General features: G+C 42.3%; 1 protein-coding gene across 2 annotated transcripts in view; it reads left to right on the top strand.

Annotated features, from left to right (window-relative positions):
- Positions 1-15419, top strand: part of LOC118221533 (C-type mannose receptor 2-like) — a 38701-nt gene continuing 23282 nt past the window's right edge. For both annotated transcript variants that reach the window (XM_035406677.1, XM_035406676.1), the window contains exons 1-5: positions 1-305; positions 11647-12066; positions 13278-13451; positions 13720-13884; positions 14217-14330. In XM_035406677.1, the coding sequence (XP_035262568.1) occupies positions 191-305; positions 11647-12066; positions 13278-13451; positions 13720-13884; positions 14217-14330 (988 nt within the window). In that variant the 5' untranslated portion in view covers positions 1-190. The remainder of the gene's footprint in view (positions 306-11646; positions 12067-13277; positions 13452-13719; positions 13885-14216; positions 14331-15419) is intronic.

Below are 15419 nucleotides of genomic sequence, written 5' to 3'. Positions count from 1 at the left end.
ATGTGGTGACGCAATGTCTGCTGCTCTCATTCACTTTTGGGCTCATTAACTGACGCGCACGGAGACACCATCCACGAAGCTCCGCTCTGCCTTGCTTACCGAGTCTCTCGGCACTTCATCCATCCACACTGAAGAATAGTTACTTCGTCACTCTCGCCCGACTTCTCACCTCCTCGCAACAACTGCGGGCATGCAACGCGGATACCATCACAACCATTCGTCTCCATGGACAAGCTGCTTCCACTTGTACAAATGCACTTTATATCTATTTATCCTTAGTCTGGAACTGAGGACGGCCGTTTCAGGTAGGCAGTAGCTAGGCTACAGTTTTATTAAGAATTGCTCACGGCTTTTCACAAGTTAGTTCACGCTCATTCTGGAGTTTTGGATTAGCCTATATCCCGGGATTTCTGTGTGAAATTAATTTTGTGCCTTCTTGAAATGCCGAAACGGCGTAAAGTTAGTGGAATTATGTGAGCAGGTTTTGCATCTGGATTATCTTGATGCGGTGGAATGCCACGAAAGTCCAAAATCTGAGCGAAACCAGATGTGGGGACCGGAGATAGAGTCGAGTTTTTGAAAGGGGGAGGGGAGTTCTTTTCATGTTGCTGCAAAGTTTGTCCTCCGGAAAGTCCAGACATCATCTCTCCTGCGCATTAATGGATAATTTTTAGCAATATATAGGCTAGTATAAAAGTCTAAAAAATATTGTTTTCTGTGTGCTGGAGACAAGAAGCGCCATTTGGCATGCAGCTGTGCCAGCGCTTCGCTATTGTGTTACTGTACGTACCCTGCTAACTTGTGTCATCTGTGCTGCTTTAGTCAGTGGTGTTTTTCCATCCGCTTCGCCACCGCTGTAACCGTTGTAGCTACGATCTACGGCAGCATTGTTTGGTTGCTGTATCTGTTCATTTTGGATACCCTTATGATCAAGGAACTATAATTAATTTTCTTAACACCATAGGTTTCTATTTACGTCCCAGCTGCAAAATGTTTGCCTAATATACTAACTCGTTGTCTAAAGCATTCGAATGAGTAGCCTACAGAGAATGTAGGCTAGCATTTAAAAAATCATAAATCATTAAGCGACCACGCAAAACGTTGCTTTTGGCTTCACGGCTTTTGTAGGCTGTTATTGAAAGATGTAGGCTAGTAGCTAAGATGTACAGGCTGGAGGTAGTGGTCATCACGAGATAGGTTGTTTTAGTTTTGCCATTGGCCTTCATGAAGCGCCAATGCCAGCAGCACAGACGCGGAGCCCTGCAGAGTGCTCCTTTGATTTGAAAATCAGTGATTTTCCTTAAGCCCGCGTTTCTGTCAGGGTTGTTCCCTTACCAGGACTGTGATTGGGTTTAAACACAAATAGAATGTGCCTGTCTCATATATGGTCCGATTTCAGAACAACCACCTCTGTCCTTCTGTTTCACAATAGAATTCACTTCCTACAGGCAATTAGTCACTGCTTTCTATCTGAGATGAAGAAACACCATGGACATTAAGTTCTTGTTCAGTTCTCCCTCTGTAGATTTTTTTCAGTCACAAATTCATATGAATGTGCTCTTTTAATGAAAGAAGTGTAAGCTAAAAAGGAAAATTTTAGGAGGAGAGAGTGGGTGAATGGAGGCATGAAATAATGAGCTTGTTTTATTTTTGTTGGAGATAGGCTAATGGCTGTATGTTAACTCGTACTGGCACACTAAATTCACGCAACAAACTAAGAGTTAACTGAATAATACCCATGCTTACTGGATTTCAGCTGCTGGTTGAGTGGAATTAATAGACTGAGGTATTGATCACAAAGCCCATTATGTTGTGTGTACTGCTTTTACATCCAATAGCACAGCTACTAAGTTAAGGATTCCCAGTTCCATTTCTTTGTCTGCTTATTATGTTGCTTAGAGGTGTTTAAAAGGTGTCACCTAGTTCAGGGATTAAAATATAAATAAAAAATCAGTTTAGGTGTATTCTCCAAGTGGTCCAGACATCTTTTTATTACAACAAAGTATATTTTAGATACTCACCGGGTTGGCAGGCTAAAGCAAGAAAGAAACTTGAAGTAGCATACCCTGTGTGGGGCAATGGAAAACATACAGTGAACCTGAAATAATATTTTTTAAAAACCTCAGTTAAGTAAACTATTATTTTAAGGTAATTTTGAGCTGAATGTTTTGGTACAGTGGTCTTAATGCATCGTGTGGTTGCAATGATAAATTGTTTGTGTTGCAGTTCATTCAGGCGACTGTCAGCACTATTATTTTACAACATAAATATAGAGATTCAAAGGTAGGCAGTGAAGCAAGTAATGTACTGTAGATGAAGTAGGTTGTCCTTCCTTGTTACTGAGAGTTGCTCATCTTACACAAAATGTTGCAGTATCTTTGTGGATCATTCCAGTTAGTTCCCCATTTGTTTATGACATCATGCTAAGCCTCCCAATTCGAAAGAATCCATATCTTCTTCCAGGTAAGTTCTTTCAAAGTCCATGACTTAGGCTATTGCCACCTAGTTTCTCTGAAGTGTTTCTATTCCACGCAAAGGTTGATACCCTCTCGCTGGCAGGATCAGTGAACATTCATTCATGGAAACACCCAGCTATAAAACAGGGTTGGGTTAATCAGATGCTGAAAACAGCTCCAGAGCATGTATACAACCGTGCGTATAAACACCTTGATTATATGAACAAGTGTAAGTTATACAGGGAACTGCCAAAGTAAAGGAAAGACTTGAATAAGTAAGGGAAGCAAAGTATATTGAAACCAGGTGCTTCCACAAAGGTGTGGTTCTCTGAGTTCATTAAGCAATTAGCATCCCAGCATGTTCACGATTGCGTATAAAAATGCTGGGCAGGCTTTGATTTTTGCTGCCGCAGCTAGAAGAGATCTCAGTGACTTTGAAAGAGGGGTGGTTGTTGGGGCACGTTCGGCAGGAGCTTCAGTGACTAAGCTTGCTGAACTTGCTGATGATTTCTTCCGGATCAGTGGCTAAGGTGATCTTGGCATGGAGATCTGAGAGATCGGCATCAAGCGTGTTGAAAGCAGATACTCCTCGACTGTGACGTCCATGCATTGGTTCAAGATGCAAGACAAAACAGATGAGCGACTCTGAATCAGTCGCTAACAAATGTCAATCTAGGGCATCAGCTGACAGTTTCATCAAGAACACTTCATAGAGAACTTCATTGTGATAAATGCTATGGTTGGTGTTTCCTTTATTTTGGCAGTTACCTGTACATGAAGCTATTGTGTAATAGTTGCTTTGCAATCAGAGCCACCCAAGCGTGTGGAATATGCTGATTAAGCTGAATTGCCTAAAAACTGAAATGCCATTTTCTCTTCAGAATTCATTTTACCCTGGGAAATGGCTTACATGTGCAAATAAGATAAACCTTGCTTGATTTAAATAGGCAGGAAAAGTTAAATAAATAAATGCTTTGGTTAAAAACAGATCAATTGTTCCATTGTAGTGCATGTTGGGACATTAGGATATTTCAGAGCTATGTGAGTCTCCATTGGCAGTTAAAACTTTGGCATCATACGATGAAATTGGTGTTCCTTGCCAGCAGTGAAGCTGAAGATTTTTCTGGTGTTTAAAAGCCGTTTAGAGTACGTCCAAACACCAACACGGATTTCAAATCACCCGCCCACCTAACACCATCTTTCACTTGCTGGGCTTTAAGTCTACTGTTTCAAGACACACAAGCAGTGTACTGGAAACTTTCTTTTAAGAGTCTGAGAACCAAAAAATATTAACTACTTTTGCTACTGTAATACCCTGCCCCGGCATTACTGCTTTTGCGGGGCGGGGGGGGGGGGTGTATCAGATATCAGAGCATAGCGAGCAGTGCGGCTGCACGAAGAGCCACCCACTGTAGCCACAGAAAAACAATCCGAAAATCCCACACGCAGTTTCCCCCACATTCCTCTGAGGTGAACCCCGGAGTCCACCGTCAGTCGTTAAGGGAGCACTAAACCACCGAGAGGCAAACACAATAACTGCCTGGAATTTCCTGTGTGTTTGTTGGTTGACATTTTACCGGACAAAGGGATCCCCTGTTAAACCCTGCCGGCGAACGCTTTCAGTCTGTCCGTCAGCTTGTACTACATCGCCAGTGCGGCCCACCCACTGCCCCCTGCTTGCTTCCCTCGGCTAAACAAAACTGTGGGACTCTGTTTGCTGTTGGAGGTGCAGGCTACCACCTGGATGACCTAGTATAGGCCTGCGCTGAGGGGGGGGGAGGCGGTGGGCGGTGGCCAGGTCCCGTGAAGCCGCGTCCTGGCCCTTTGCGTCTGTTGCTCTTGGCTACAGGTTGAAGCATCCCTCTGCAGCGGGAAACCAGGGCCAAGCTGCAGTAGGGCCGCTGTGTTTTCCCAAGCCGAGCTGGGATTTGGGATTGCACACGAACCCCCAGGGCTAGATCAAAATAGAGATTTCAGAACACCCACTCATCAAAATGTTCACTTTTAATTCTTTGGGAGAGTTCAGGTTTCGGTTGAACCAACAACTTTTTATGCAAGTAAAAACATCACTTTCATTACAGAGTAATGTGCTTTCTGGGGCTCACATTGTTCTAGGCAGACTTAATTGGTGAGTGTATGTGTCTAGGTCTTTTTAAAGCAGGTGTACCTGCAATAAGACATTTTCTTAACAAGCCTCAATGTGGTAGCTGTATGCTTAGGAACGCTGAGCATGCAGTTAAAGGGCCAAATTTGAGCTTACAGAAAAAGGTTGGTGCAATTCATTTTTCACTTGTTCTGTGAAATAGTTCCTGTGTCTTGGTGGTTGGTAGTCTTGCACAACCTTATGAAAGATCCACATGTCTGGAATTCAGCAGGTGGGCTACAGAATTGTTTGACTTTGGATTCCTGCCAGTGAGGGATTTTGGCTGCATGTATGTTGAATGTTTCACTATGAATCTGAAGATGAGATCCTGTGTTTGCAAGAGTCCTTAAGGCCCTGTGCATGCCACACTATCCTCATGAAGTTTCATAGGACTTTTTGTTCAGCATTTTTTGGTTCACATTCTTTAATAAGAGGGAATGGTTCACTTGGTTTTTGTAAGTAAATGCAACATTTTAAAACCACCGCACATAGGTTTGCCCCTTGTCTCTCGAAGCAAAGACAGCTAAGCACATTTGATAGATATTTGGACAAGTGTGGGGGGAGGGGGTGGTTAGCAACTAAATTAGCAAAAACGGACACGAGGTCCAGTGCTGTACTATGCCTATCAAGATAAACACTTTACTTGTTGAGCCCTAGGTAAGGTGTAATTTCCAAATGTAAGTGAGGTTATACTTTTTAGAACAAAAGATGGGAGGTAATGTAGGAAGCCAGATTAAAGGAGACTTGTAATGACCCACTAATCACAAGTTGCAAACCCAGTGCTTATTGCAGACTCTGTTTGGGGTGGAGTAGGCAAATTCCAAGAAAAAGGTGCTGCTTCAGGCAGAATTTTTGAGTGGGTCAAAGTTTGGCTTGCACAAGCAGTGGACATGGTTCCGTAAAGTGAGCTGCGTACACAAAAAGGCAGCCAGGCAACAAGATATATGATAATTGCTTATATTCACATGATAATTCAATGTATGGTAAATGCAACATTACTTTTTATGTAGCCTAATGAAAATGAGTAGATTTGTTTTGATCACATGGATCAATTTATTCTCTGCAACAGCTTTTACCACAAACAAAGTTTGGTCGTAGTCTACAGGGTAATTTTCTGAAACACTTTTTTGACATTGTAATGGAAACACAGTTCTGTGTTATTTTGTGGATTGTTATTTCTAGTGTTTTAAAAATAAAACTGTAGCAAAAATCATACTTGTATCTAAAAGCCTCTGCACTTTGTGATGTCTGTTGGCAATGAGATGGCTGGCTCAGGAGATCTGCCTGCTGCTGGTCATGAACAAACATTCTGGAGTTGTCCCCCCAACTCTAAGTGTGAAATCTTGGCAGGCCATGAGCAAAGAGCATTCAATGGCTGAGCCAATCAAAGGGCAAGAGGGGGGTCATTTTAGCTTTGTGTAACTTAAACACTGTGGTAGAAAAGGTGCATGCAGTGTTGTCACCCCCTGCTATCCAAAAACGAAAGGAAGCAATCATGAATCACTCAAAAGTTTTATTAAAGGCATAGTTCACTTTCTGGGGGGTTTTAATGGATTTGGTGTATTTTTTCTGATTGTCCCAGACAGGTTTTATGGACAATTATGGATATTTTAGATGCAAAAGTTTCTGGTTTCATAGGAGCTGGTATAGCGTTATTTGAGGGTTTGTGATCAGAACAAGAAATACACTTAATGTGAGTCCAAAGCAGCTTGTGCAGCTGTATTATGTTTCCAGTGGCTGGAGCTAGTGGCAGATTCATTCACAATATTAACATTTAAAAAAATTAATCTCAGTTTTTATATGGTGGCAGTACTTATTATCTTCAGCACAGAGGTCTCAGGTTGAGTGTGGCAGCCGAAACCTTTTTATTTTTGGTTTGGAAAAAGTTGCACCTGAAAATAAGATTAAACATCAAGTCTTATCTAAAGATTAATAGGGTCACAAACATACATGCAATTCCTGTCTGAGCTGCTTTGGCGTTTGACGTTTGTGTGTTTGTGTGTGTTGTGTTTTTTTTTTTTTTTTTTTTTTGCTTTAAACCACAAACCTGTGATTGTCCTTCTACCAGCCGTTGTAAAGCCAGAAGGTGGTCAGTAACTTCTATAAATTTCTTTCTCAATAAAATAAAACTGTCTGCGCCATATAATTTTATACTTTTTAAAACCCCAGAAAGTAAACTATCACTTCATGTAAATCTAGAGAGCATAAATGTAAAACCAACATGAGGAGATTGGATTTAAAAAGACATTAAAATGGCTTTCCTAATCTTAAACTACCTTTTCCATTATTGCCATTATGTTGTGTTTTGCCGGGTAAGCGGTGGACAAAGTTTGACCTGAACTGTCATTTTTACCTGGGTCCTAAAAATGAGAACAAAAAAACCCACTCAATTACCTTTCTGAATGTGTATTTGGGCCTCTCAGTGTAGAATCAGGGAGAATCAGGACAGGACACACTCCAGTGTGCGCTTAGTCTTGTAAGAATTAATTAGTCTCTGATATTCATCTTCTCTAGCCAGTGTAGATCTTGATGTGCTGGGGGCGTATGTTGAGTGTGAAGTTTGAATGAACAGTGATTCAGCTTCTGTCTCATGCTTTCTTATGTAATCTGACACTGTAAGCACTCTAATGGTGATAAAAATGTACTTGGCCTTCTTTAAGCATTTTTCTCTGAAAATTGATTGATTGATTGATTTTATTCGATAATTTTTAAAAAGAAAAAACATGCATCTGAAGCAAGCTTCTCATACACATTATTTTAAAAAAAAATCAAGGATAGACACAATAAAGCAAATATCTTATTTCCATTGTGGTCCTTTTTTGGAAGGGGGTATGTGTGGATAGGCAGCAGGTAAAAAATGCGTTCTAGCAGCATAAATTACAACACAACATCATTAACAACAACAACCAACACATCAACAACATCAGTAGATCAACACTGAATCAAACTACCTATCGGCATCAGTATTACATAATCCAGAACATCTCAAATTGCACATCCAATTAGATTAACTTAATCCAGTGTCAGCACCTAAAATGCCATAGAAGGCCATTGTGCCCACTGGTTAGACATATATCATCATCATCACTATCATCGTCAACATCATCTTTACATCATCATCATAAAATAAAGTCCAAATATATTAGACTTTATATAGGCCTATTCAGGAGACATTGAAACATTTACCTGACGGTTTGATCTAAAATGAATCATTTTCTCTGTGAATCGTGCAGTTGAATCCTTTGCGGTGATGCATATCATGAGGGGAAATTGCCCAGGATTTGGGGATTTGACATGTATGAGAGAAAGCCCAGTTTTACCATGTATAAAACACCTCACTGGAACTGGAGTATGACCGAATGTTCCGCGGCTGCATTACATCATCTCTCTGCCGTATCTGATGGCTGGCCGTAGGAATGGAGTAAATATATCGACAGGTTAAAGCGGTTTGTGGTGTGCACTTTAAAAATTGCATTTTGATTTTGAAGCATTTTATTTTGTGGTGGTTTGCAAGTTATATTTTCTTGTTTTCATTTTTACCAAAGAACAATGGAATCTTACTCAATATACTCATTGGTAGAACTAGAAATGAACAATATAAAAGAACAAAGCACAATTCCAAATGAAATAGCCTATTTTGATGTGTGACCACATTCGTATGGAGATGAATGAAGTGATAGGCCCACTAAATTATGTTGATCACATTTGACATTTTGTGAGAGGGAGATGGTGGCATGAGTGAATTTAAAGTTCCTTGTGGTCAAGAACAATTATTCATCCGTTTTTCAGCATTCGTTGAGATTTAGCTGCATCTGAAAAGCTTGTTTCTGTGTTAAGGTGTGTGATGTCAATGTCATCCGAAGCTGACCTTGGGCAACTTTGGGAAGTTATCATCTCTAACATCTGAGTTAAATGTGGCGGACAAACCACATAGCATTTTTCTTAGCCTATTATCCTACTATGATTCTACCATGGCTAGAATGGTAAATAAAATATGCAACATCAATAGACTAATTTAGGAACCATTAGAAATATTTCTCAGCAAGTTGTTTTGTATTTTCTCTGGTGCTGTTTAAATATTACATTTAAGACTGTGATATGTGACACTACTTGTGTTTGTCGTTCTTAATTGAATACTGTGGTTAAAGCATCTTTTTTGTTGTTCACATTCCAATTTTGGGTGGGGAATGATGGCCTTTGATGCTTGTGTTTTTGCTGTGCCTCCATTGCCACCATTGCGCTCATTGTGCAGATGGGTCTCCCACGCAGATGCCCTGGAGTGTGTTAAATGTTCTTCTGATGTTGTGCACAACACGCTTGTGACCTCTGTTGATGAGTTCGTGCAGTTTGGGCCTCTCGCTGGAGATGAGCTCACAAGCTTCATCGTTTACTACAGAGTCAATGCGGACTCCAAATACAGTGCAGCCTTTCTTTTAGTTTGATCACGTCAGCTGATCAACGAGTGCACAAGCACCAACTAGCCAGGTTACACACTTGAAGTAATCCAGGGTAGGCAATTGAGGAGTAAGTCTAAAGAACTGCAGCCATATTCTCTGTAGCCTGATATTTGTTTAAGGATCTCTTTGGAGCTTTTGCAGCTGGTTCTCTCTGTTCTTTGCCAACAGGGCCATGCTTCAGACACTGTTTCACAGAATCAAGGGACTTTCTTTTCTAATAAAAACATTTGTAGTCATAATGTTTTATTCTCTTATACTTGCTTATGTCAGTGATGTTCCAGTGATGCATCACTGGCAAGTCATAAACAAGCTTTCAGCTTTTTTAGTGGACCATTTTTTATCTTATAACTCCAATTTTAACGATAGGGTTGTGACAAACGATTCACGGATTTAGGCTAAATGGTAATTAAGCATGATTATACCGTTCAAAATACTGCCAACGCAGCTCGTACGTGTAAGAAACCCTGGTTCAGTTGCTCTTCACCATGCGGTTTTCATGTCTGTATATGCCTGCTTTAAAATACTCCCCCATATTTGAGTATTGTGCATTTTTCAAGACTTGGTAGCCTAGTAACACTACTGACAAGCCAGTAGAACCTTTCTTAATGTAAACTTGAGAGTGAAGAGTTGTCACAGTGTGTGTGTGATTTGCCGTATCTCTGTTCAATAAAGGCCCTCTCTGGAAGGTCTGTCTGAAGCCCGGATCCCAGTAATTCTCCTCTTCCAACTTTCTGCCATTACCAAGGAGCCTGAGACCAAGAATGCTATAGGTCTTTATTTCTGCTGTTCTTTTTTCAGACCCCCGAGTTCAGTAGGGAAAGCCTCTATTTATTTTAGTGTTCATGCAACACCTCTGCTTTATTGTTTTTTCTTTCATTCTCTCTCCTTGTACAAAAATGCTTATACACACACTTATATGCCTACTCGTACATCCCTGGCTATAACCTCCCATCACCCTAAGATGAAAAAGAAAATGAAAAAGAGGGGTTGGGGTGGGGAAACCACCCTGGTTTTGGAAGCCTGTTGGGTTTGGTTTCCAGCGGTCCAGCTTTTGTGGCTGTTCGCCAGTCCGTGACTGTGGTTTTCTACCGTGGGATCGCTTTGTGTCTGTGTACGCTCTTAAACCTGCACACTCTTAAAAAGTACAAGCTTTCATATGTAACAGAAGGCATGCTGTAGGCATGTACTTAATGAGAACAGTCCTTTCAAGGAAACCACTTTGCGTGAGCACTGTTTCAATCATTGCAAGACCAGAGCTAGGACCAAAATAGTAATGAGATGGGTTCAGTTTTGGCTTGCTGTGTTACCTTACTTAGTCTATAGTGTTCCTTAGCCTGTGTTAATTTATTTTGTATTGCATTACCAACTCATCATATGCACATGTTGTCTATTGCACAGAGCCCATCAGTTTGGATATACACGCAATCCTGCATGAAAGTAAGCCCGGCCTGGCGGTGTTAATTACATATGAAACTTTAAAAGGGAATAATTACTTATCCCTAGGGCAGAGAGATTACCTGTTCTGCTTGTGCACCTCGTCATTCATTTGGCTCACTTTTACTTTTATCAAGGGCAACATGCACAGCTTATAGTATTAAGTGTTCCACATGTTCAGGTCCCTTCCGATCAGTTAGAACTATATTAGACTGCATCAGGTACTGCTGAACCCTTCATTACCTTCTCTGTTGTTTCACGAAAGCTTCAAACTGTAGCCCACTCTTGCTCACACATTCTGACTTCAGGATCACGCACAGAAAAATCTTTACATCAGGAGTTAATACTGGCTGTATGTACCATTTTTGTGGAATGTTTTGCAGCATTCTGGAGTATTCTGTAGTTTTTGTTTGTAACATAAGGCATCTGTGTGCATTGTGTACTGATTGTATGGTTCGGGCACTTTGTGCAAGAGAGTAAGTTGTGTTTTAGGCTATATATTTTGCCAGTGTGAGGTTGGTGTTGCCCTTCCCTGGAAGACTCTGTCCTTGAGTTCCTGGCTTTGTCCTTGAACCTGTAAACTCTTATCCAAAGTTTTCATATGAGTTTGTAAGTTCTACTTTTGAGACTAAATAAAGATTTATGTCTGCCTTTATGTCTGCTGCTTATGCCTAGTGTGATAAACATCAATCTCCAGAGGCATGCTCTGCGTGAACAATCAGCTGATTATATGCAGATTTGTATTCACCATATAGGCATGGATTACGTTCTCTTGCTCAGAAACCCATTACAGTTACATTCACATTTTGGGCATTTAGCAGATGCTCTTTACCAAAGTGACTTGCACAGCTTGCATTCTTTACATACAATCCATTTATACCGCTAGATATTTACTTGAGCAATTTAAATGAAGTGCTCTACTCCAGGATACAATGGCAGTGCTCCATCTGGGAATTGAACCCACAACCTTAAAAGCCAGATGGCAGTGTCCCACCTGGGAATTGAACCCGCAACCATACAAGCTGAGTTCACCGTAACCATTATGCTCTACTTCTACCCTGCTAAACATACCCCTGGGACGGCCTCACCTGGCAGCGTGTGCTCTCTGTTCTTTTATGACCTTCCTGACCGCGCTGACTCTGCTTCCTCTGCCCAGAGCCCCATGACCCGGACGTCTTCGCCTTCTACCACAAGGGGACCCAGGGCTGCCTGGGTCTCCGGGACTCGGTCCTGCACGTGTCGCCGGACTGCGAGGGGAGCGGCCAGCAGTGGAAGTGGGTGTCCCGCCGGCGGCTGTACAACGTGGGGTCCTCGCTGTGCCTGGGCCTGGTCGCCGGCAACAGCAGCGAGCTGGTGCTGGGCACGTACCGCTGCGACCGCGAGCGCTGGAGCTGGAACTGCAAGCAGGTGCTGGAGATCCTCGACCACTACGTGCCGTCGCCCCAGGCCCCCGCCACCGCCGCCGCCGCCGCCGCCGCCACCGCCACCCCGGAGCCCACCCAGCCGGCGCCCGCCGAGAGGCAGGGCTGGGCACTGCACGGCGAGGAGCAGAACCTGTGCGCCAAGTCGCACCGCGGTAAGGCCGAGAGCGCCGCCGGAGTATCTGTGAGACTTGGCTTTTAATGAGGGTGAAATTGGCAGACAGACATGAAGCACCCTTGATAAATGCATGTCGGTGTTGGAGAAGGACAGTTTTCATGGTTACAGATGGCTGTCTTTCTGTTCGCACATCTTGTAGGTACAGTAGTAGGACAGTACTGGAAACCTTATATTTTTATTAACTGTTTAAACGTATGTGTGTCGGCACTCCTCAGCTTCAACATTTAAAACGGCTCCATTACATTCAGTTCAGTCCTGGAAGGATATCTGTGCAATGTCAGATCAGAGTGTGACTCTAATCTAAGGTGTCTTGCATGCAAGCCATTTGGCAGCGCTTAAAGTGAACTACTTCAAGTTTTACCGTGAATGAACCAAAATGAAAACCAGACATCTTGTGGAAAAAAATGACTCCCTGTCTCTTTTTCCCCCACTTTCCTAGTCCTCCTCTTTAAGGGAAAAAAATCTGTTTTTTGCTTTATTGTCATGAGCAATAAGATATTTTTTATGACTTCCTCCCCATGAAGCTTTCTGTTTTCTCGTGGAGGCTTCAATGATAAATGACATTGATATAATTTATAAATGCCATAGCTTTACAAGAGCCTTGAGATCGCAAGCCATGTTGGGAATTCTCTGTAACCACATGCCATTTCAGTTTTTCCTGGTTCTCCTCCCTCCCGTTTTCAACGGATTCTGTGAGCTGTGGAAAAAGCGAATTTTTCCATTTTTCAAGGGTGATGAGTAGTGTTTACATCCCCTCTAGTCTTCTCTTCCCCTTCTGCAGTCTCATGGAATGCAGCAGCGACTCTGGCAATCCCATGGGCATAGCGCCCAGGTGTGGAGATTAGGCTCACGGTTATTCAAAATAAAAGTTCTTTCAAGTCCAAGAAAAATGCCCCAAAGCTAATTTCCTCCAAACTAGAACTTTCTTGAAAGTTAAAGAGGGTAAAATGTTTGTTTTGGATGTGACTGTGGCCAGATAAAAAAACTGTAACTTTTGTCTAGCCATTCTTGCTATATGTTAGGAAAAACTTGTACAGAGGAAAAGTTAACATCAACCTTTGACAGGCAATTGATTAGGAATTTTAAGAAGTGAGCTTGAAGGGGGATTATATTCACCTCCTTGTGAAATAGAACTTTAGCTTATGCCACAAGAGCATTCTGGGACTGAAAATGTTCTCTTGCCTCCAGACATTTACACTATCCAAGGTAACTCACATGGCCGCCCCTGCAACTTCCCCTTCCTCTACGATGGCCAGTGGTTCCACAGCTGCACGGGCATTGGGCGTGAGGATGGGCACCTGTGGTGCGCCACCACCTACGATTATACCCAGGACGAGCGCTGGGGCTTCTGTCCTATCAAGAGTGAGTCCACTTGTGGTACCGGGATGGACTGTCCTTTAATGTATAGCATATTTTCATAAGCAAAATTAATGGAGTGATGCACTCCTCCAATAAACTTACTCTTTATGAAAAATATTAGATGGAGTGTGGTTATTTATCTCTTTTTTTTTTGGGACTTCCAGAAAAATTTAATTCAGTACATCTGTGTTCATTCCTCACGTTTCTATCCTCTTTTATTCCATCTCTCTCTCTCTCTCTCTCTCTCTCTCTTTCATTTTTTTCCTCTCAGGTGATGGCTGCGAGACCTTTTGGGACATTGACCCGCTGACCAAAAACTGCTACCAGTTCAATTTCCAGTCCACGTTGTCCTGGAACGAGGCGCGTGTCAGCTGCCAGCAGCAGGGGGCAGACCTGCTCAGCATCACAGAGCTGCACGAGCAGACCTACATAAACGGTGAGAGGGCAGAGGGGAGCAGTCATGCACAGATGTGTAAGGGCATGCGCGGTTATGTAAGGGCATGCACAGATATTAACTGACACACTTAGACGCATGCAAATGCGCAAAGACGTGTGCAGACAGACATTTATGGACACAGCCGAGCGCATTCTTTCTGGTGCCCTTCAGGGGCAATTGTTAATGAAACAATTCCTGTGCTTTCGTTTTTCATTTTATCTTGGACCAATATGAATAAAGATGAACAGTCACAAATAGTAGCTGTTCGTCTCGTTTTGACATATCTTGGCAAAGCCTGAATGGATCTGAAAGCTGTTTTTCTGTGTGTGCAGGTCTCTTAACTGGGTACAGTGCTTCACTGTGGATGGGCCTGAATGACTTGGACATGAACGGGGGCTGGCAGTGGGCGGATAACTCGCCTCTGAAGTTCCTGCACTGGGAGTCAGGTAAGGGCTAAGCTCCTCCCATCAGACCTTTAAGCTAGGACTTCTTCGACACCATTACCCCTTTCACACAGCTTCTGCAAAAATATCTGAACTGCTTGATAGCTGTATGTAGTGTGGGAGAGCGTATTTTTGTGGCTTTGTTTGGTAAGATTCTGGAATTGTCCTGTTGCCAATCAGGAATTCATATTTGTAGGCCTGTCCTGTCAGTGGAGCATCCTCTATGAGTTTGTTGGAGCTAGCGATTAACACCAGTTTTCGACGAAACGCATGCAGTGTTATTTGCGGTTGGCGCATCCGAGCGCTGTATAACTTGGTCTGGTCGGTCAAGCAGACTGCAGGACCCAAAGGGCAGTCAGTCCTTTTTCATCTGAAGTTACTGTATGGCCAGTTTTGCATCGCCCAGTTGGTCAGTTTGGACTGACATTGTAAAGATTCAATTGAGGACCGTGGTGCAAGCCACTGGCCTGAGAGAACATGCTTTAGATTTATGGGCCATGTGACCGTCCTCAGAACAGTTTCCTTCTGTATTTTTAAATTTGCCTTAGTGAGCTAATACAACACTGTCATAGAGAAGAGAAAATGCTGCATTGTGCCTTAAAACAAAGTGACAGTGTGCCAGATGCGTGAATTAAGCCATCGTGGAGCTTCAACAAAGACCTTCGGCATATCAGCGATGACAAGCAACAGTAAAAATGGTGTCGCTAGTAACCAGGCCCAGAAAAACTATAAAAACTTCTAAAAAGCTCATCCCTCATCACATCTTTGTAATACACTGACTGTAAAATCTAACCAAAACTCTGGCTTTCATACATTAATAAGACAAAGCAAAATGATGCTGTGTATTATTTTACAAATGGATGCAATAATGATCCATTCGGGTGTAACCTTATTCTTGAAAGTCACAATTTGTCTTGCATGGCAGCAGTATTTAATTAGAGAAACAACATTACTAATAAATGAGACCAGAAGTTTGTAGGACCTCCTGTATTTTCCTTCTTTTCTTATCCAAGAGACCTTAAGTTTAGAGACATTTAAATAAATGCATGCTCTCCTCAGCATTTGAGCTCTCATTTGAGCCAAAATGACTGT

Source organism: Anguilla anguilla, chromosome 2, assembly GCF_013347855.1.
Source record: "Anguilla anguilla isolate fAngAng1 chromosome 2, fAngAng1.pri, whole genome shotgun sequence".
Taxonomy (NCBI): domain Eukaryota; kingdom Metazoa; phylum Chordata; class Actinopteri; order Anguilliformes; family Anguillidae; genus Anguilla; species Anguilla anguilla.
This window is presented reverse-complemented; position numbering and strand designations above follow the sequence as displayed.